The sequence below is a fragment of the Halichoerus grypus genome, chromosome 2 (genome assembly GCF_964656455.1).
Source record: "Halichoerus grypus chromosome 2, mHalGry1.hap1.1, whole genome shotgun sequence".
Taxonomy (NCBI): domain Eukaryota; kingdom Metazoa; phylum Chordata; class Mammalia; order Carnivora; family Phocidae; genus Halichoerus; species Halichoerus grypus.
In genome coordinates, this window is record NC_135713.1 from 13,248,839 (window position 1) to 13,271,932 (window position 23,094).

At 44.3% G+C, this 23,094-nt stretch overlaps 1 protein-coding gene and 1 long non-coding RNA gene across 6 annotated transcripts in view; one reads left to right on the plus strand and one right to left on the minus strand.

Annotated features, from left to right (window-relative positions):
- RETREG1 (reticulophagy regulator 1) overlaps positions 1 to 20,937 on the minus strand; it is a 135,759-nt gene extending 114,822 nt beyond the window's left edge. The window contains exon 1 of the mRNA XM_036109221.2: positions 20,504 to 20,937. Coding sequence (XP_035965114.1) covers positions 20,504 to 20,817 — 314 coding nt within the window. The 5' untranslated portion in view covers positions 20,818 to 20,937. The remainder of the gene's footprint in view (positions 1 to 20,503) is intronic.
- Positions 20,938 to 21,033: 96 nt separating this feature from the next.
- LOC118546490 (uncharacterized) overlaps positions 21,034 to 23,094 on the plus strand; it is a 40,640-nt gene continuing 38,579 nt past the window's right edge. For 4 of the 5 annotated variants that reach the window (XR_004922611.2, XR_013445497.1, XR_013445498.1 and 1 more), the window contains exons 1-2: positions 21,034 to 21,561; positions 22,403 to 22,550. This is a non-coding gene — a long non-coding RNA (uncharacterized LOC118546490). The remainder of the gene's footprint in view (positions 21,562 to 22,402; positions 22,551 to 23,094) is intronic. The other variant, XR_004922609.2, reaches the window with a different exon arrangement.

The following is a 23,094-nucleotide window of genomic DNA, read 5'->3' on the forward strand; positions in this document are numbered from 1 at the left end:
AAAGGAATTTGCAAACACGAAACCAGCCCTACAACAAATATTGAAAGGGGTCCTCTAAGCAAAGAGAGAGCCTAAAAGCAACATAGACCAGAAAGGAACACAAACAATATACAGTAACAGTCACTTTACAGGCAATACAATGGCACTGAATTCCTATCTTTCAATAGTTACCCTGAATGTAAATGGGCTAAATGCCCCAATCAAAAGACACAGGCTATCAGATTGGATTAAAAAACAAGACCCATTGATATGCTGTCTGCAAGAGACTCATTTTAGACCCAAAGACACCCCCAGATTGAAAGTGAGGGGGTGGAAAACCATTTACCATGCTAATGGACACCAAAAGAAAGCTGGGGTGGCAATCCTTATATCAGACAAATTAGATTTTAAACCAAAGACTGTAATAAGAGATGAGGAAGGACACTATATCATACTTAAAGGGTCTATCCAACAAGAAGATCTAACAATTGTAAATATCTATGCCCCTAACATGGGAGCAGCCAATTATATAAGGCAATTAATAACAAAAGCAAAGAAACACATCGACAACAATACAATAATAGTGGGGGACTTTAACACCCCCCTCACTGAAAGGGACAGATCATCTAAGCAAAAGATCAACAAGGAAATAAAGACTTTAAATGACACACTGGACCAAATGGACTTCACAGACATATTCAGAACATTCCATCCCAAAGCAACGGAATACACATTCTTCTCTAGTGCCCATGGAACATTCTCCAGAATCGATCACATCCTAGGTCATAAATCAGGTCTCAACCGGTACCAGAAGATTGGGATCATCCCCTGCCTATTTTCAGACCACAATGCTTTGAAACTAGAACTCAATCACAAGAGGAAAGTCGGAAAGAACTCAAATACATGGAGGCTAAAGAGCATCCTACTGAAGAATGAATGGGTCAACCAGGAAATTAAAGAAGAATTAAAAAAATTCATGGAAACCAATGAAAATGAAAACACAACTATTCAAAATCTTTGGGATACAGCAAAGGCAGTCCTAAGAGGAAAGTATATAGCAATACAAGCCTTTCTCAAGAAACAAGAAAGGTCTCAAGTACACAACCTAACCCTACACCTAAAGGAGCTGGAGAAAGAACAGCAAATAAAGCCTAAACCCAGCAGGAGAAGAGAAATAATAAAGATCAGAGCAGAAATCAATGAAATAGAAACCAAAAGAACAGTAGAACAGATCAACGAAACTAGGAGCTGGTTCCTTGAAAGAATTAACAAGATTGATAAGCCCCTGGCCAGACTTATCAAAAAGAAAAGAGAAATGACCCAAATCAACAAAATCATGAATGAAAGAGGAGAAATCACAACCAACACCAAAGAGATACAAACAATTATAAGAACATATTATGAGCAACTCTATGCCAGCAAATTAGATAACCTGGAAGTAATGGATGCATTCCTAGAGATGTATCAACTACCAAAACTGAACCAGGAAGAAATAGAAAACCTGAACAGACCTATAACCACTAAGGAAATAGAAGCAGTCATCAAAAATCTCCCAAAACACAAAAGCCCAGGGCCAGATGGCTTCCCAGGGGAATTCTACCAAACATTTCAAGAAGAATTAATACCTATCCTTCTGAAACTGTTCCAAAAAATAGAAATGGAAGGAAAACTTCCAAACTCATTTTATGAGGCCAGCATTACCTTGATCCCAAAACCAGACAAAGACCCCATCAAAAAGGAGAATTACAGACCAATATCCCTGATGAACATGGATGCAAAAATTCTCACCAAAATACTAGCCAATAGGATCCAACAGTACATTAAAAGGATTATTCACCACGACCAAGTCGGATTTATCCCTGGGCTGCAAGGTTGGTTCAACATCCGCAAATCAATCAACGTGATACAATACATTAACAAAAGAAAGAACAAGAATCATATGATCCTCTCAATAGATGCAGAAAAAGCATTTGACAAAGTACAGCATCCTTTCTTGATCAAAACTCTTCAGAGTATAGGGATAGAGGGTACATACCTCAATATCATAAAAGCCATCTATGAAAAACCTACAGCGAATATCATTCTCAATGGGGAAAAACTGAGAGCTTTCCCCCTAAGGTCAGGAACGCGGCAGGGATGTCCACTATCACCACTGCTATTCAACATAGTATTGGAAGTCCTAGCCACAGCAATCAGACAACAAAAAGAAATCAAAGGCATCCAAATTGGCAAAGAAGAAGTCAAACTCTCACTCTTTGCAGATGATATGATACTTTATGTGGAAAATCCCAAAGACTCCACCCCAAAACTGCTAGAACTCATACAGGAATTCAGTCAAGTGGCAGGATATAAAATCAATGCACAGAAGTCAGTGGCATTCCTATACACCAACAACAAGTCAGAAGAAAGAGAAATTAAGGAGTCGATCCCATTTACAATTGCACCCAAAACCATAAGATACCTAGGAATAAATCTAACCAAAGAGGCAAAGGATCTGTACTCAGAAAACTATAAAATACTCATGAAAGAAATTGAGGAAGACACAAAGAAATGGAAAAACGTTCCATGCTCATGGATTGGAAGAACAAATATTGTGAAGATGTCAATCCTACCTAGAGCAATCTACACATTCAATGCAATCCCCATCAAAATACCATCCACTTTCTTCAAAGAAATGGAACAAATAATCCTAAAATTTGTATGGAACCAGAAAAGACCCCGCATAGCCAGAGGAATGTTGAAAAAGAAAAGCAGAGCTGGCGGCATCACAATTCCAGACTTCCAGCTCTACTACAAAGCTGTCATCATCAAGACAGTATGGTACTGGCACAAAAACAGACACATAGATCAATGGAACAGAATAGAGAGCCCAGAAATGGACCCTCAACTCTATGGTCAACTAATCTTTGACAAAGCAGGAAAGAATGTCCAATGGAAAAAAGACAGTCTCTTCAACAAATGGTGTTGGGAAAATTGGACAGCCACATGCAGAAGAATGAAACTGGACCATTTCCTTACACCACACACAAAAATAGACTCCAAATGGTTGAAAGACCTCAACGTGAGACAGGAGTCCATCAAAATCCTAAAGGAGAACACAGGCAGCAACCTCTTCGACCTCAGCCGCAGCAACTTCTTCCTAGAAACGTCGCCAAAGGCAAGGGAAGCAAGGGCAAAAATGAACTCTTGGGACTTCATCAAGATAAAAAGCTTTTGCAAAGCAAAGGAAACAGTCAACAAAACCAAAAGACAACTGACAGAATGGGAGAAGATATTTGCAAATGACATATCAGATAAAGGGCTAGTATCCAAAATCTATAAAGAACTCATCAAACTCAACACCAAAAGAACAAAGAATCCAATCAAGAAATGGGCAGAAGACATGAACAGACATTTTTCCAAAGAAGACATCCAAACGGCCAACAGACACATGAAAAAGTGTTCAATATCGCTCGGCATCAGGGAAATCCAAATTAAAACCTCAATGAGATACCACCTCACACCAGTCAGAATGGCTAAAATTAACAAGTCAGGAAATGACAGATGTTGGCGGGGATGCGGAGAAAGGGGAACTCTCCTACACTGTTGGTGGGAATGCAAGCTGGTGCAGCCACTCTGGAAAACAGTATGGAGGTTCCTCAAAAAGTTGAAAATAGAGCTACCATATGATCCAGCAATTGCACTACTGGGTATTTACCCCAAAGATACAAAAGTAGGGACCCGAAAGGCTACGTGCACCCCGATGTTTATAGCAGCAATGTCCACAATAGCCAAACTGTGGAAAGAGCCAAGATGTCCATCAACAGATGAATGGATAAAGAAGATGTGGTATATATATACAATGGAATATGATGCAGCCATCAAAAGGAATAAGATCTTGCCATTTGCAACGACGTGGATGGAACTGGAGGGTATTATGCTGAGCGAAATAAGTCAAACAGAAAAAGACATGTATCATATGACCTCACTGATATGAGGAATTCTTAATCTCAGGAAACAAACTGAGGGTTGCTGGAGTGGGGGGTGGGGTGGGAGGGATGGGGTGACTGGGTGATGGACACTGGGGAGGGTATGTGTTCTGGTAAGCGCTGTGAATTGTGCAAGACTGTTGAATCTCAGATCTGTACCTCTGAAACAAATAATGCAATAGATGTTATGAAAGAAAAAAAGAAGAAGAAGAATGTAGCAGGAGGGGAAGAATGAAGGGGGGGAAATCGGAGGGGGAGAAGAACCATGAGAGACGATGGACTCTGAGAAACAAACTGAGGGTTCTAGAGGGGAGGGGGTTGGGAGGATGGGTTAGCCTGGTGATGGGTATTGAGGAGGGCACGTTCTGCATGGAGCACTGGGTGTTATGCACAAACAATGAATCATGGAACACTATATCTAAAACTAATGATGTAATGTATGGGGATTAACATAACAATAAAAAAAAAATTAAAAAAAATAAAAAATAAAAAAAAAAATAAAAAAAAAATAAAGTGAAAAATTTTAATGGAAATGATCAGTATCCATTTTGATAAAGGAAAGCTAGTGTTCACTAATACTAGTGAATTAAAAAAAAAAGCAATTTTAAATCATTTTCCATTTCCATTGGATTATATTTTAAAATCTATCCTAACACACAAAACTAGAGCTGAAGATGAAACTTTGTTGTTAAATATCTTTAACTATTTAGATATCATTTTTAAGAAAAAGTTGAAAATTTATTATACCATTTTCTCATAAACTACAATAATAAAACTGTTGAAAGTGTCTCACTAAAACTTCTTGATGTTATACACATCAATGCAGTTGTTTTGAATTTACTGAGAAGGTATCTGGAAGTTAAATTCAAAAGGTAGACCAAGAAAATATGTATTCCTAAAAAGATGAATTTGTAGATGAAATAAGGTTTCCATCCTACAGTCAGCACCCCAGGATATACCCATTCAAGGTACAGGAACTCAACTGCAGAAAGAGTTTCTTATGATGTCCCTCCTCCAGCTTACGGGCCATTTCTTCCGCATACAAAGATGGACTTGGGTTTTATGCACTTGTGAGCCACAGAGCCCTAGACGAGCGACCGCCTTCTGACTCATGGTGGAATCTCCTTTCATACTCCCTAAACCATGCTGTTCTTTTTTTTTTTTTTTCCTTATTTACTTATTTGTCAGAGAGAGAGAAAGAGAGAGCACACAAGCAGGGGGAGGGGCAGGCAGAGGGAGAAGCAGATTCCCCACTGAGCAGGGAGCCCCATGCGGGGCTCAATCCCAGGACCCTGGGATTATGACTTGAGCCAAAGGCAGACGCTTAACCAACTGAGCCACCCAGGCGTCCCTCCCCTCATGCTGTTCTAAAGGACAACTTTGATCTTTATTTTACGTTTTTTTATTTCCCATGAAACCTTCAGTTTTTTAAAACACTGAGTGCATGCATGTTTTTTGTGAACAAACAGGAGAGCTTGAGGAGAAAAGGTCAGCAGCTCTTTTAGAGATTTTATTAATAACAACAACAACAAAAGCGCTTAAGTTGTGTTTGATAACTATGATATTGATAACTATGAAAGTGACTCTATTTTGACAGGTCTTGTTATTGTTTTAGTAAACACAAGTATCAATTTGTAATTCAGGAACATAAAAATGTTTATCTTTTGAATGGCAAATGTATTTTTACATGACAAGAATTCTTCTTACAAAAGGTTTTCCAGAATGGACTTACCCTCATCATTTGAAAGAAGTTGTGTTGCCATTAGTCGGATGTTTCAAGTAGAGGTAGTCAAATGCAAGCCATTACTACAGAGAGCAAGAGAAAGTCTCCTTTTGCCAAAAGTGACTTTTAACAGACTCTGGCTCACTTGATGGTGGGGAAGAAGGGAAGGTGAAGTCAGAAGCAAATGCCTGAGGCACACTGCTGGGAGCTTTTGAGGGTCTTGACAAATCGTGGGGAGGTCGGTCAATCACTTGCTCCAGATTCTCAAGCCCCCTAAAGACGTGGTTGGATCAACAGAGTATAACGCCCACGCTGACCTGCAAACTATCGTCAGTGATTTCCGCACTTGGGAGCATTATTATTTTGCTTCCTAGGTTTCATCATCCTCACTCTTTCAACATTCAATGGCATGCAGTTTTGAGAAAAAGGGGTCAGGAGGCACTGATACGGGTCATGCTGCCACCAGCTCACTGTGGAGCCTTGGGACTCAGTTATTTCATCTGTACAATGAGGTGATTAAACTAGAAAGGCTTTAGCGGCTAACAAAATAAATGACGTGGTTTACTAGGTCAGAGCTAGCTCAACGTGATCACAGACAGAAGCATCTTCTTTTAAATACCGAACACAGGTTAGTACTTCCAAAGAACCAGGAACTCAGGGTCCTCGATGATTCCGATTCGTTCCGTTCATTCTTTCGCTGAAATCAGTTACTCTGGATGCACATTGCTTTCAGTGCTACATAGCCCAGCAAAACACAAGCAAAAGTGCCAGGGTGGCTTTTTGGAAGCTGACAAGCAGAAATTGGCACCTAGGTAGCATTAAGCTCCAATCCAAATCTAAAATGCAAATCGCACTGATGCTTTCTCAACTCAGCACCTCCTGTCTGTGGCAGGTTAAGATACTTGTTTTGAGCTCTGTGCTGACAAGGTCAAGGCATGAATTCTCTCTGCCTTTTGTTTGGTTTAGGCGCAGCGTCTTTTAGGATCTTCTGTGTTCACTCAAAGCCAGGCCATGTGCCAGGCCTGACACCCAGCCCCCCCCAGGGTTCAGCTCAGCAAAGCCTACAGCATCCAGCCAGGAAAGACTCCCTGAACAACTCTGGCGGGGGCGGGGGGGCACTCATGCTGTTTTCTGAGTGAATACCCTTGGGATGCACATAGAAGCCCTGTGTTCAACTCCATCCACCTAGAGAACAGACTACAAAAGTCATATGCAGCTTTTATACTGCAAGGAAATACTGGGTCCTTAAGGCACAAAAGCTAAAAAGAACTGCTTTAAGCTTGCCTGGAAGACCTAAAGCATGAGTAATAATAACACAGCAGAATGGTCTGTTCCCTGCTTACCTAAACACCAGAAATCATAAATCAAAAGCCAGACCAACTCTAGATCATCTATAAGAGGTGAGGCTTTGGAAAGGCATGCGTCTGCTCAAAAGCAACATTGGACACAAGCAAGCAGATGGGGACAGGCAATGCTTCCAAACTTTAAGGAGAAATTATTCCCAACCCAGAACTCTAAACCAAGCCAAACCAGCAATCAACTGGAAGGGTTGGGATCAAGATGTTTTCTGCATGCAAGTTCTCAAAACATGGGTTTCCTTTGTGCTCTCTCAAAGCTAGGGAATGTGCTCTCTGGATAATGAAGAGTTCACCGAGAAAGAGTCTAGTAACAGAGAAAAAAATGAAGAACTCAAATTAACATCAGAAAATTTTAAGCTACAATTGGGGCGCCTGGTTGGCTCAGTCGGTTAAGCATCTGTCTTCAGCTCAGGTCCTGAGATTGAGCCCCACATTGGGCTCCCTGCTCAGTGGGGAGCCTGCTTCTCCCTCTCCCTCTGCTGCTCCCCCTGCTTGTGCTCTCCTGCTCTCTCTCCCATTCTCCATCAAATAAATAAATAAAATCTTAAAAAAAAAAAAAGAAAATCTTAAGCTACCATGAAAATTCTCAAGGAAAAATGGGAGCTCCCCCATTCAGGCTGCTAACTTTCCCCTGACCCCATTTTCATCATAGATCCAGTAACAGAGGCTCTACCACAGGCGAGAAGGTGATGGTGTGGATGTCCTCTGAGGACAGTAGGCCCAGGGATGAGACTATCCTGGGACAGGTGGGTGGGCACTCCAGCAGGGATGGCTCCAAGGAAAAGGTAAAAAGGAGAGAGACTGAAGTGTCAGCCTGATGTGTGCCCTTTATCGAAGGGAGTTTTCTAGAAATGTTGGAGAGTTAAAATGATCAGATAGAAAAAACATGCTAAGAGTAACAGCAAAATAAAGTTAGACCAGGAAGGAACTGCAAATGGGGCATTCTCCTTAGCTCCTGTATGAACAATGCTTACACAGTCAGTGACTGAGCCCCAAATTATGACATCATTAGAGTGGTTGGAGGAGGGAAGGGTGTATATGTGGGTCGGGGCGGGAGGGAAAAAATAGTATCTCTGATAGCTAAGTCAAGAAATGGCATTTAAAAAAATAAACTTGTAACTAAGTCTGGTGACAGACAGTAATTAGACGTACTGTGGTGATCATTTTACATTATATACCAATATCAAATCTTTATGTTGATTACCTGAAACCAATTGTTTGACATTATATATCAATTACACCTCAAAAAATTTCAAGAAATTGCTTATAATTGTCAAAAAGAAAAAAAAAGGAATGGCATTTTGAGGATATTATTTAGAAAAGCCTAAAAACAGACCTAAAAAGCAGAAAGATAACAATAGTTGCTTTGAGAAACAGGACCGAGACCTGGGGAGAGGCAGGGCAAGAGACAGCTGTTTTTTATTAAAAGTCGGGTGGAATTAGTTGATCCGAGAGAGAGAGAAAGTCTGTTTGTGTGTACACAAAGAGAGACAGTGATTGCATTTCATGTGTGGGATTCTCAACATCGTTTACTACATATTCTGTCACTGTAGGGTTTTTTCTTTGACCCAGGTGGTAGTCAACAAAGGTTTCCTAAGTTTCTAAGAATCAGAAAAATAAAATACCTTCAAATTGCGCCCGGCACCATGGAAGACAGGCAGAGCCACAACTGAAATTAACAGGAAGCCCCAGGGGGAGGACTCCCAATACGAGGGCCCTGGGGCCCCGAACAGCTGCAGAGCACGATGGCTTTGCACACGAGCCAGGGGAGAAGCAGGATGATCTGGGCTCTCCCGACTGCCTCTTGTGCTCCTCCCATAAAGGCACCGCCATCAGTGTCAGCCCCACCCCACCCAGGGTGTGGCGGAGTGCTCCTTAAAGACAAGATGTCATGTCCCAAAGTACACGGGGCGGAGCCATCTGAGAACATGCAAGAGTCTGCTTGACATCTTACCTGTGGAGAAAGGGCCATCCCTGAGTCTAGAGGGCCCGCCCAAAAGGGACCCGAAATAGGATGAAGCTGGACCATTTGGCATCTTGGACCGATGCACATCCAGTTTGGGTAATTAATGCCTAAAATGGAATACCGAGGTGGCAGAGTGGAGCTGTGGGTGAAGGCCGTGGTAGGTGCTGAAATTTTACTGGGAAAAAGAAATTCACTTCTTTCCCTACAGCAGACATACCCAGCTATGTGGGAGGCAGCTGGTATTTTAATTTGAGAATTAACTTGTCCTAGAAGACAGACGGGATAAGCCGTATAAAATCTTGCCTCATTTTATGTAGTAATCTCCCCTTGCAGGAGAGTCTAGTTTATTGAGGGAAGAACATACAAGAAGCCTGGTTGGAATGGCAGCTCTGCATCTTGGGGCAAGTGACTCAAAAGCCCTGAGCATCAGTATCCCTCCTGCAAAATGGGGCTATGATCCCTTGCTGGGTGGGAGGAGAATTCAGTAAGACAGTAACTATACCCAGTGCCCAGCAGAGTCCAGTAAATGGTCGGTTAAAATCGATGACCACTGCAGGCACCATGAAGTGAAATCATGCAAGGCTACAACACTGTGCATCCAAATCTGTCCCGTGAAACCTGCCTTGTTACACAGTAGCCAGATCAGTTTATCTAGAAACCCAGTGAACCTGGGTGGTCACAGCAAGAGTGAGCTTTCTGCTTAACCTTTCACTGGAAAGGTTCGGTCAGCTGGCTGCCCCATGCGTGGCTCCTGCTCTTTCCCTGGTTCTAAGATTCCTTCTATCTGGACCATGCAAGTGGCCACACCAGGCCCAATGTGTTTCACTTAGGTACTGCCCCCTTCGTTCCCAGACAGGGAGATTTCCTTCCCAAATACATGGAAATCTGCAGAGAACAAAAAGCACTCTAGAGAACATTTCAGAAGAGTCTTTGATGATAGTGAAGCATTTTATGCTTCTAAAAGCATGTCTGTAATGATATACGGATACCATGGACACATTTGATCTCACTTCTTTAAGCAAATGGGAAATGCCCCTCAAAATACTGACTATTAAACTAATATAGACTAAAATGCACCTTGAAAAAAATTGGTCTATGAGGGCAAAGATGAAAATACAGGAACCTGATAAAAATGGATTTGCTGAAGAAATGGCTAAACATACATAAAGCCAAGAAAACAATGTACCTGAGAGTTTTCCCCCCAATCATGTGTGATTTCCTGCTCTCCTTCCCGGGAAAGCTGTAGCCAGCCTCCCCATCCATCAATGCCTTCAACAGATCCTCCTCCTTCCTGGGAAAGCTGTAGCCAGCCCCCCAGGTCCCAGTGTCCTCTGGAGGACCCACCCAGAGGTCTCACAGCACCTGGAGAATGGCATGGAGGGGACAGGGGTAGGACTCTATAGGAAGGCAAATAGGAACAGCTTTAAAACGCACCTTCTGACATTCAAATAGGTTATCTCAACAGGCATGAAAGCTAGGCATTAGCGTGAATCTTGGCCAAGTCGGGAGCTAGCCAAATCGCAAAGTGGCCAGGAGGACATGGCTGGGAGGACGGAACTGAGAATCCGTCCCTTCTGCTGGGCCCTTGCAGACACTGCTCTCACCAAGGCCAGGAAGGAGCACTTGCACGTGGAATGCTCGCTGACGCCCTAGAGAGTTAGCTGACCTGGCTTCTCCCCGGCACCTCCCTCTGGGACCCACCATGCTCCAACGCTCCTGCAAAGGGGGCTTTTTGGGGGCACCCACCTTGGTAACGACAGTTTCCTCAACATTGTCCTCCAGGCCCTCCTGTTACCCAGTCAGTGCTCCCCCGGGCATTCCCCAACCGCCCACGCCTGCACCCCGATACCCAAGTCTGTACTGCAACCATCTGTCCCCTGAACATCAGCCCATGGAGCTAACCCGGTAGGGACTTACTCGGACAACTACTTGGTGGCCCACAGGCACAGCAAATTCAACCTCCCACGATTGGACAGGTCACCCTCCTTCCGCATGGCCCCAACCTGCTGAACCTCAGGGACCCTCACCTGGTTAATGCAGTGCAGAAAGAGAGGAGGGGCTCCTCGTAGACCCTCCACCTCTTTCTTCCCACCCCCCAAGTCATTCGAGACTCCCAATTGTACCTCAAGTCCCCCCCTGAATCCATCTCCTCTTCCCCACCCCCACTGCCTCTCTTCACCACCCCCATGCTCCTGCGATGCTCCTAACTGGTCTCTGGTCCCAGGCTCTCACTCCCCTCCTTCATCCGGGGGCGGGGGAGGGGGGGGCGAGAAAAAGCGAAAAAGCAGAATTTGGCACAGCGGCTGCATGGGCTTCTGGGCCAACCTAACGGTGCCTCCCCCTTGCTCACCCAGCTGCAGCCGCGCTGCGCTCCTTGCGATCCCGTTCACACCCAAGCCTCCTCCACTCAGGGCCTCTGCACACACCATTTCCTCTGGCACATTCCACCACAGAGGGAGCTGCATGGACCATTCCCCAGCTCGATCTTCAGGTGTCTGTTCAAGGTCACTCCCTGAGATGCCAGCAATGACCACTTCAGCAAAGTAGCACCTCCTTGCCACTCCCTGTCTCCTGTCCCGGCTTGCTTCCTCCAGAGCATCCAACTGCTTCTAGCCTTTTGTATATTTGTTTGTTGTCTTTCTTCTGCCATTTCCACCACTGGAATACGAGCTCCATGAAAAAAGGGATCCTATATACACATTTTGTGTCCACTGTTACATCTCTAGCACCTAAAACAACATTGGTAGACACTCAATAAATATTTGTTGAATTTTCCTGAATGGAGGCTTCAGAAGGAAGGGTGTAACACAATGCTATTTATATTGGGTGATAGATGGAAACTGCTGTGTTGATGTAGTCCAAATTCCTTTGCACAGCCCAATGGTAACCCCTTCATAAATTGGTCCCAACGTTTCTCTTTTCAACCTCACCTCTGGATATTCCCCGGAGCACATAAAACAACCCTCCCCCTCCCCTCCTCCTTTTCTGTCTCTTCATCCATCTGTAGAAGCGAGTTATGTATGAGTGCTACTGTTCAAGCTTCCATGAATTAACTGAGTACCTAGTACATAACCGCTACTCAATATGTATTAGCTCTCTTTGACTTTTCACATACTGATCGTCTTGTCTCCTGCTCAGTCCCCATAGGCTCTTGTTTGTTATCTAAGGAAATTCTATTGCTTCTTCCTGGCCCATGTGTGATAATTTAGTGTGCACAGCATAACCTTGCATTAGAATTATTTGCTTACTAATCTGTTTCTATCACCAGGAATCAGAATGTCTTTGTCATCACTGTATTCCCAGTAGCTAGTAATAATGATACACCTCATTTATTTGTACTCATTTGAATCCATCCAGCAATTTAAAAACAGTCATGCACAACAGGATAAAATGAAAAAAAAAAAGTAGGAAAAAGAAGCTGAGGTAAAGTTATTATCCAAATAACATAATCAAAATTGTGCAAAATCACTAAAGAAGAGCTTTGTAGTTATTAGAGAGGAAAACCTGATGGGTTTCTAGAATGAGAATTAATCTGGTAAAAACAACCCTGTCTTTTAGGTCCTCAACCAGAAGTTCCTGGTGCTAAGATACTGAGGTCTGAGAGAACAGCTTTACATGGGAACTCATGAAAGAGACATTGTGTCTAATAATAGGCACATGAGACCACCGCTCAAGAAATGTCTGCTAAATGCTGAATACAAAAAAGTCCATAACTATTTTCAGTGAACTGTAGCCTTTCTGTTTCGCAAGACTTTTCTTAACTAGCCCCACCCTATTCAGGCGGGGGGAATATCCTCTAGTCCAGCTCAGTTCACCAAACCTTTTGAATATCTTACAGTGTTTCAGATCCCATGCTGGTTCCAGGCATCCAAGAATAATAACTTCTATTCCACGCTCTCCAGAACATACCCTCAGCATGAGGCAGGTGAGTCTCCCCATGCTGACAAAATCTGGCTCTTACCCCCATTTATTCCTGGGTTTGTCCCTCATTGTTAATCTTGCTTTTACAATTATATCTTCTCTTTTAGGTCTATACGATTGTTAATTCACACAGAGCTGTCATTAACTATTCCAGCCCTCCTGATCTCCACTATTCCAAAACTGTAAGGCTCTAGGGACTGTGGCATACAATTTAGAATTGTGGTGTACTGTTTCAATCAGTTCGCTGAACCAGCCATGCCTCATAAACCAGAGTGTAAGCCCTCAGAGCCAAGGACAGACCTGGGGCTTCTGGTATACCCTCTAGGCCCAGCACCACGTGGGCCTGGAGCAGACGCTCATCTACGGCTGCTGATTGCCCAGCTGGAGCAGAGATAAGGTGAGGAACATGGACTAGACTAGCTATCAAGCTAAAAAAAAATCCTTCTTAATGCAGAAGCAACATTCTTCCAACATAATTATTTTTGCACTATGCTGAAATCATTAAGTATAATTCTATAATGCTGCAAAATGTAAGCCCTAATCATTGGCTGCCATAATCTATCTTCTCTTTAGAGTGACACAGTAAAACAAAACAACAAAACAACACTAAATTTGTGGAGAGAGGGCATGGCTTCATGACCCAGCCCTGTGACTATGGTCTAGCACTGTGCTACTCAATCCGGTAGCCGCTAGCCACGTGTGGCTATTTAAATTTAACTTTAAATAAAATTTAAAATACAGTTCCTGCGTCAGACTAGCCACATTTCACATGCTCAAAAGCCACAAGAGGCTACCATACCAGACAGTACAAATGTAGACTATTTCCATCACTGCACATATTCTATTGAATGGTACAGGTCAATGTCATCCTTTGATAATTTGATTGAACTCCTACAAGCCTCAGTTTCCTCTTGTGTAAAAAGGGAACAATAACTGCTTTACTGAGTTGCTGTAAGATTTAAATAAGGTGCTGAATATGAATGTCCTTAGTAATTTTAGTATAGCTTGACAAACTCTAATTGTATAGTTATATATATATATGTATAGCTTTAAGTATATATATAAAATAAGAGTTTAACAACTGTCAATAATAGCATCTGTCAAAGGGAGTTACTATCAATTAGAGTAAAGAAATTCTATTTCAGGCTATGTGAATGCTGTCCAGGAGGAGGGGGGAGAGTACACACTGGTGAGACCATCTAAGGAATGCTGCATTCAGGAGGAATACAGATAAACTGAAGCAAGTCCGGAAGAGTCTGGAAAACAGTGAGGGAAGAAGCCCAGGAGTTCTCAACTGCGGGAAAAGGATGCAGCAGGAGCAAGAAGAAAATGCATCTTGAAACAAAGGATTGTCCTAGAAAGGGGGTGTGGATCTTGGGCAGCTGCCGAGATAATCAAGAGGTGGGCTTAACTCATTGTAGGAAAATATTTACTATTTAGTTGTCACCAATGAAAATGCTGCCTTATGGAGAACTGGGTTTGTGATCCCAGAAAGTGGGATCAAATGCAGTGGTTCTCAAACTTGTGTGTGTATTGAGTTACCCAGGGAGCTGGAGAAAATTCAGATGCTTTGGTCCCACCTCCAGGGATCTCGGTACAGTAGGCGTGGTGGAGTGGAGCCCATGATCTTTGTCTCTAACAAGTGCCCAGGTGGTGCCCTTGACCATGCTGGTCAGAGACCACTCTTTGAGGGCCACTATTCCAATGCAAGCTAGAAGAACCCATCAGTGGCAGTATAGTGGGGGCTCTTGAAACCAAGTGAGAGTTGGACTTTGCAACCTTCCAAACCAGCTCTTGAGGACGGTGCAGCAAGGACTCCCGGTGGGTCCCGGGCATGGCAGACGGCACAGATGCCCAGAAGGCAGAGTCCCACGGGTCTCTTCAGGTACACCCTTGTGTAGTCACCTCAAGCCTAACACTTTCTTGCAGTTTTATTATTTACACAAATGGTGGGGAATGTCATCGTGCAACGCTACATGCCCTGAAGGAAACAGCCTACGCTAAGACTGTTCTGTAGGCCATGGTCTCTAACTGCAGGTTCAAAACTAAATCACACGAGAGTGGCTTTCTAGGCTGCGGGGGGCAATCTGACCCGAGAGGGTGGCTGCATCATAAGGCATTCAATGTCAGTACTCTGACCAGCAAGGAGACTAAGAAGAGGGGCATTTGTCTCCATTGCTTGCCTGAGATAACGGCCACGTGGCCAGACAAAACACAGGTCCGAGCTTGCCACTACTCTCACCATAAACAGACATTTCACACAAAGATCTGTGCCTGAAGTTTTTAATAGTTTTATTCATAATAGCCAACCTGAAAAGAAGCCAAATGAACATCATCTAGCAAATGGATAAACAAATTGTGGCATATCCCTTAAATGGCGTACTAGGTAACAATAAAAAGGAACAAACCATGGATATACACAAGAGGGATGAATCTCAAAACTTCATGCTGAGTAAACAAAGCCAGACACAAAAGACATCATATTAATATGGTATCACTTATATGAAACTTTAGGGAAGACAGATCTAATCTATAGTGATGTAAAGCAGATTAATCCCCAGAGGTGGGTACTGACAGATAAGGGACTCGAAGAAATTTTGTGGAGTGATGGAGTGTTCTAGATCTTGATTGCTGTATGGTTATACAAGAGCATATATTTGGCTGTACACTTGAAGTGTGTGCATTTTATTGACAGTATACTGCAAGTTAATCCCTTAAAAACAAAAATAAATGGTGTTTTCTGCTTCATTGGGTCCACCCTATTTTATGTTGTGCTTAAAAGCGGTGTCCCTGATTGCCTCTGAAAGGAAACTGGGTAGCCAGGGACAGGCGTGGGAAAGAGTTCTTCAAGCTGTTTACCCTTTTGTACTTTTAAACTTTTGAACTGCGAGGCGGTATTAGCGATTTCTTAAAATAAGTAAAATTTAAAAATAAGAAAAAGAATTTTAAAAACATGTTCTTTGTTGGTAAGATGAAAAAGATACAGCCCTAAGACTATTGGGCCATTGCTCAATCTATTTCAGGTTGTGGAAATCCTGCTACTTGAGACAAGCACTATCTGTGGTCTGTGTTTTATCAAATTCCTTGGAGCTACGAGTGAATGCCATTTTTTTAGTATTATTTAGTATTCCAGCATTTTTCATAAAATCTATCATAGATAAGAACACATACACACAGACACACAGTTTTAAAATAATCAGAACTTGAATGTCATGTAACTATCACCAGAGCCAAAAAACAGAACACTGCCTATACCCCAGAACTTTCTATGTGCCTCTCTGTGGTCATACCTTCTCACTCCTCCCAGAGATAAACACTTTCTTGATTTTAGGGATAAGAATGTCTTTCTAGGGGCGCCTGGGTGGCTCAGTCAGTTAAGCGTCTGACTCTTGATTTCGGCTCAGGTCATGATCGAGGCCCATGTGGGGCTCTACACTGAACGTAGAGCCTGCTTAGGATTCTCTCTCTCCCTCTCCTTCTGCCCCTCCCCCACCTTTCTCGCCCTCTCTTAAAAAAAAAAAAAAGAAGTCTTTCTAATCTCCCGTGTCTATAGCCCTAATTGATACCGTTTAATGTGTTCGAAAACTTTTAAAAAACTGGATCAGGGGCGCCTGGGTGGCTCAGTTGGTTAAAAAACTGGATCATTCTACACATATTGTGTGTTTTGCCCAAAGTTACATTTGTAAAATTCATATATGTTTGTAAAATTCATTGTTGCCTATAGCTGCAGTTTATTTTCACTGTGATATAGTATTTTTTAAAGATTTTATTTATTTGAGAGAGAGAGAGAGAGATAGCACGAGCTGGGGGAGGGGCAGAGAGAGAGGGAGAAGCAGACTCCCCACTGAGCAGGGAGCCGCACACCAGGCTCAATCCCAGGACCCTGAGATCGTGATCTGAGCCGAAGGCAGGCACCCAACCGACTGAGCCACCCAGGTGCCCTTCACTGTGATATAGTATTTTATGGTAGGAATGCATGTACCACAATTTACTTACCCATTAAAAGATTCATGGACACTTTGACATTTTTTTGTCCCCACTGCCTATAAAAAAAACAAGTCCAAACACATGGTCTGACATTCAAGGTGACCACACTGTCCCCAACTATGTGTCCAAAACACCTAGCCAGTCTCCTCTTCCTATTTTTCTCTACCAACCACTATCTGACTGCACCTGTTCAGTATATTGGTCAAAATATTAAGAACAATGTCTTAGGGCTGGAATGCTGTTGACCTTATATTTGATCTACCCAAATCGTCCTGTCCACCCAGGTCTTGTTCAAGCACAATCGCCTTAGGAAGACCCCACGATCTCTTCCAGCCACTATGCTGTCACTCCCCCAAAACTCCATCAAATGAATGATGCTTTCTCTGTTTCTTCCACCACACCTGCTTCATGCGGCCTTATGTTATACCCATTTGTTATGGCTGTGTCTCAGATTTTGTGCTTCTAGTGCACAACACTAAAATCTTGCTGATAAAGGACAGGTGAAAAATGTTAGAACTTTTGAACCCCAACTCAAAGTCTTGAAAGCTACTGCTGGGATCAGGTACTAAATCATTCAAAAAAGGTTTAAAAAGTTAATTTCCACAAAAATGCAGTAACATCAATTAAACAAAAAACATCATCACTTTTGCTTAAGACAAGATTTGGGTTCCTTATATTTTTAACATTGATCATTTTTTCTCATTAAAAAAATACAGTTTTAGAGTCCCTGGGACAGAGAATGCTAGAGTGTCACATAATTTAAGATCACTTGATAAGAAGCACATTATTTAAAGAAAATGATGACCTTGAAAATCATTTTAACCCCAAAAGCAAGAGAGGGGGATAAAACACCAAAATTTTAATGAAATTAATAAATGGATCAGAAATTACAACTAGTAGGTATTTCAGAATTTTAAAAGCAGGACTCTTATCTTTTTGTCAAAGAAAATACATGCATGGAATGTAGATACTGCAAAGAGGAGAAGAAATAAAACAGATAAGCAGAAAGTTATAGCTGGACTGAATGCCTGGCCATTGTTTGCCTCTCCATCAGACTCATTAAAAAAAAAAAAAAAATGGATGGGGGCGCTCTGCTGGCTCAGTCAGTAGAGCGTGTGACTCTTGATCTCAGGGTCATGAGTTCAAGCCGTACATTGGGCGCAGAGCTTACTTTAAAAAAAAAGAAAAGAGTTTAAAAAAATGGATGGAAGACATCACTCCAAAATAATATCAAATATGCCTTTCAATTATTTATGCAAAAATCCTTCCTTAATGGATGTTATTAAAAATACATCACAGAAAAAATGTTTGTAATTTACATTACAGAAATTAGGCTAAAGTTGTTAATATAAAAAGGGTTCCTACAAATCAACAGGGAAAAAGCCCAATGGCACAACTAAAAACATGGACAAAGTTATTTATAAATAGATAATGCAAAGAAAATTATAGTGGCTCTTGAACTTAAGAAAAAATGCCCCAACCCAGAGAAATATAAATTAAAACCAAATTGGGATGCTCTTTTCACCTACCTGATATGCAAGATCAAAAAGTCTGGTAAAACACTGTTGGCAAGGGTATAGAGAAACAGGCAGTCATACACATTGCTGGCTGGAGTATAAATTTATAGACCGCCAAGGAAATTCTATAATGATATCCATCAAAATAACATGTGCACAGGGGCGGTTAAACACCCAACTCTTGATTTCAGCTCAGGTCATGATCTCAGGGTCTTGGGATTGAGCTTGGGATGAAGGCTCCCTGCTCAGTGGGGAGCCTGCTTGGGGATTTTCTCTCTCTCCCTCTCCTCTGCCCCTCCCCCTGCTCACATGCGCTCCATCTCTCTCTCAAATAAATAAATCTTAAAAAAAAATTACACATGCACATTCTCTTGGACCCAGTAATTCCACTTCTGGGAAACTATCCTACAGAAATGCTTACATATATGCAAAATAATGCATGTCCAAGGCCATTAGCTAGAACACTCAAATAGCAGAAGTTTAGAAAATACCTTAGTCCATCAGTAGGAGAAAGGTTAAATAATTTTTGACATCCTTATGATGGAATTCTATGCAACTGAAAAAGATCAAGGAAGTGATCGCCAAGACATACAAGAAGAGGAATAACCCAAATAGTATCCTACAATTTGCAGAGAATATTGCCTATTTTAAAAAATATGCACAGTCTGGAACAATAGAGGAAACTGGTGACATTGGTTGTCTCTGGGAGAAGACCGCATGGCCACAGACAGGCATGGGAAAGAGATCTCCGAAATGTGTATCATTTTTTTACCTTTAAACATTTGAACTCTGAGGCTATTAACTGTTTTTTAAGTAAATACAATTTAAAATTAAGAGAATTTTAAAAACATGTCCCTCACTGGTAAAATGAGGGAAACACAGTCCTAAGATTATTGTACTGTGGCTTGATCTAGTACAATGCAATATATCCTCCTTATCTGAGGGCTCACATAACTTCAGAACAGGATAAAGAAATTTGGAATACACACTAGAAACACATACAGCTAAAATATCCAAAATAAATTCACATTCAGCGACACTGAGAAGATACAGCCCACTTTTAAAGAGAAATCAAGACTAGCACAGATCAGCAGAAAAATTTTCAAGTTGCTCCAGGTAGCCTAGAAAATAGCAAGCTGTATATGTTTTGCGTACTTTCTTACTTCCTGACTTTAAGGTTAATAAGTCCATGTCCTGTAACAAGGTATCTCCTGCTGAACCCCTGCTTATTCTGCACTGTGGGGATCATGCTTCTTATGAGGACACAGTTGCAAAAAAGCAGCTTTTCTCTACCCTCCATCAGACTCCTAACAGATGACAGGGCACGTCCTTGAATGAAGGAGCCACTTTCCCTGCCCTTACTGGTGAGGGGAGCTTTTTGGAGAGACAAACCTGTTGATCAGGGGCTTTTCAGAGAACATTCCTGTAGATTCTATTTTGTACTTCACCTGAAAGTATGACTGTTTATCACACTGTGCACACACCTGGGAGGGGGGGCGGGCAGCGGGGCGATGTACATAATCCACCTGTTTGCCTCCTGTTTTCTCACCAGGGAGTAAAGACAGTAAACCTAACCCTCCAGGGAATGGAAAAACAAATCATTCAGTGCCCATCTCAGGTGGCTGATGAAGGCGGCGCAGTCTTGAGCGTGTACCTAAGCTGGTCCAGATGTCTGCTCGGGGTGAAAGAGCGAATACAAGTAGAAGTACGTTTGCACTGGCATGATTTGGGGAAGCAGGTCAAGACCTGTGAGTTTTCGAAAGCAAAAGCCAAAGTTTCCAAGCACGCTGGGCACACCTGTAAGTACAGGTGCATGCGGATCAGCCGACCACCTCCCATGCCAGGCTGTACACGCACACGGAGGATAGCAACTGTTCACTGGGAAGTGTTTCTGGAGGAAAGTTGAAGTGTGCGTCTACCTGTTCGAGAAAGGTGGCCCAGAAAGTGGGGCAGGGCTGACACTTCCTCCGCGGGGTTCAGGGTGCACCCCCCCACACCGGGCCCGGGGCGAGCCCTCCGCCCGCTCCTGGGCGCCCCAAGGTCACCTGCCCTCCTGGGCGTCCCCACCCACCCCGAGCTCTCACCAGAATAGTAGGTTGGCTGCGACGAAGCCAAGCAGGCTGCGCAGCGGCCTCTTCCAGCTCAGGAGCTCGTCCGCGCGGCAGCCCAACCACAGCACGGGCTCCCCCAGCAGCCAGGTCACGGCGGCGGCCACCCCGCCGGCGGCCTCCTCCACCTGCCGCCCCGCGCTGGCCGCCACCGCTCCTTTCTCCTGCGCTTCCTCCCCCTGCTCCTCGGGGGGAGCCCGGGGCGGCGGCGGCGGCCGCAGCGCCTGCTCCCCGACCGCCGGAGCCGGGCATCCCTCGGCGGCGTGCTCCGGAGGCGCGGGGCTCGCCATCTTCAGCCGCGCTTGCAGGCGGGGACGGGCACGCGCGCGGCGCGCCTCGCTGTCGGCGCCGAGAGGGCGGCGGGTCCCCGCGCGGGGCGCGCACCGCGGGGCGCTGGCGGCTGGGTGCCTTGTGACGTCAGCCCCCGCGGCGGCGGCGGCGGCGGCGGCGGCGGCAGGGGCGCCTCCCGGGGGAAGTGGGTGCGGCCAAGTTCGCGCAGGGGCGGGGCGCTGGGCGCCGAGGGGCTGGGCGGCGTCCCGGGGAGCGCGCGCCCCCTCGCTGGCCGCGCTCGGAACCCGGCCAAGTCACCCGCACATCTTCACTTTCTGGGGCTCGGGCCCCCGCTCGCCCAGACGCCCCTCCCGCTGGCAGCGGATTTGAGCCCCGCGCCCTGGCGGGGGCCGCCTGTACAACCACAGCAGAGGTCTTTCGTCCTCTGGAAGTAACGTGATGCTATAAATGCTGGATTGAGAAACGAAGGGAACAAAAACAAAAACAAAAACGTTTGAGTCAATTAAGGAGCGTCAGGCCGCAGCGATGGGGGAGGGCGCTTCCCCTCCCCGACCTGTGGGCAGAGATAGCGGGCTCCCGAACGCACGCTGGTCTGCGGGAGGCGCAGGTGAGCGGGACCTGAGGAGTCCGATCCCTGCGGAGACCCGACGCTTGGCGCGTGTCACGTAAGGTTTGGCAAGCCTTGACCACGGTTACTTCTGAGTCACTCTGGTCTCCGGGTCTCAACAGCCATCAGGACATGGGTAAGGCGTCCGGGAGGGGGCTGACAGGGACTCCTGAGACCGCCCACACCGGGTCTCACTGGCCCTGGTATTTCTGGGGGAGCGTGAGGGGGGAGGGAAGAAGGATAATTGCTATGCTCACTTTTCACTATTTGTATTTTTAAAAAATGTTGTAGTCTTTAATCCCCCTGTTCTTAACTTTTCTCTAGAATAAAATGCCCCTGCCCCCACCCTGGGCATTCTACCTGCAAGGAATTGGGCTTCTTATATCCTCTTGGCTTTCATACTGGCCACCAGCCGGCTTTCACAAGATGGATGGGGCTCATTCCCAGAGCAATTAAAGCCTGTTGTTCCAGAGGAGCCTCTGGGCAATGCACTGTAATGCTCACCTGGGTGGTCATTGTATGTTTATACCTCTGTGTATCGTTGATGTGCACGTTGCAGACGTGTGCACTTGGCTGTATGTATGATATATCTCAAGAGGGTATATTCCTAGAGTTCACTCGAGGGTTTCTTGAACACCTACTGCGCGCCCAAATGCTTTGCCAAGCCCAGTGGATATGGCTTGCACCCACGGGAAGCTCCCAGGCCAAGGAGGGGCTAATTACAACGTGATAACTGCTGTCATGGAAATAATTGCTCTATGCTAAGAGTCTTAACTTAAATCACCCAAATTAGGGAAAGAGTGGAAGAGTCAGGTTTCAGGAGGCTTTTTGTAATAATGGTAATTGGTCTGAATTGTGAGGAGGAGGGAAGTAAAGTGGTGGTTGGAGGAGGGGCAATAATTTCTGTTGGGAGATCAACATGAGAGAAGGTATGGAGTTACACACGGGGATGCACAGTTCCTTATGTGTATTTGCAGCAGACTGCCAAGGCCCTGAATGATCCACTAGCCGTACAGAGTTCGAGGGTTTTCCTGAAGGCAGTGTCCGACGTGCCCCCAGGAGAATCTGACCACCTGATAGAAAGTGGCCAGGGAGGCAATGAAAAAGCACGTGGAAACAATTCAGGTATTTTTTTCCACAAAATAGACTCTCTTTTCCCAGGTGTTTGTTCCCTCCCTTGGCCCTACTGCAGAAGCTTCTGAAAAAGGGGCTTTACTTTGTCATCTGGCCTTTGTTTAGGATTGGACACAGCCCTCAGGGGTACGATATTCTACCATTTTCACTAGACTCTGCAGCTGGAGGGAGAATGCAGGGCAGAGGAGATGAGGAACCAGGTCATCCCGATTGTCCAAACCAATGTGCGTGTGCTTCTAGAAACATGTTCGTAAGATTCTTCATGTTCCTTCCTCTCCTCCTGAATTCTAATTATTGTCCTCAGGGTCTGTAGAAGTAGTAAAAGGTGTGGACAAGAAGACCCATAAAAGCTGAACTTGAGTTGCTACATGTGGTTTGCAACGCTTTTTATCTCTATTTAAGAGAGATTATCTCTTATCTTTTATCCCTACCCATAGCTATGTGAGTCCACTCACCTTTCTCTTCCAAAAGTAGCTAGTAAGCTTGTAATAGGAGAAAAAATGATGAATAATTAAATCCCACTCCAGAAGGCCAC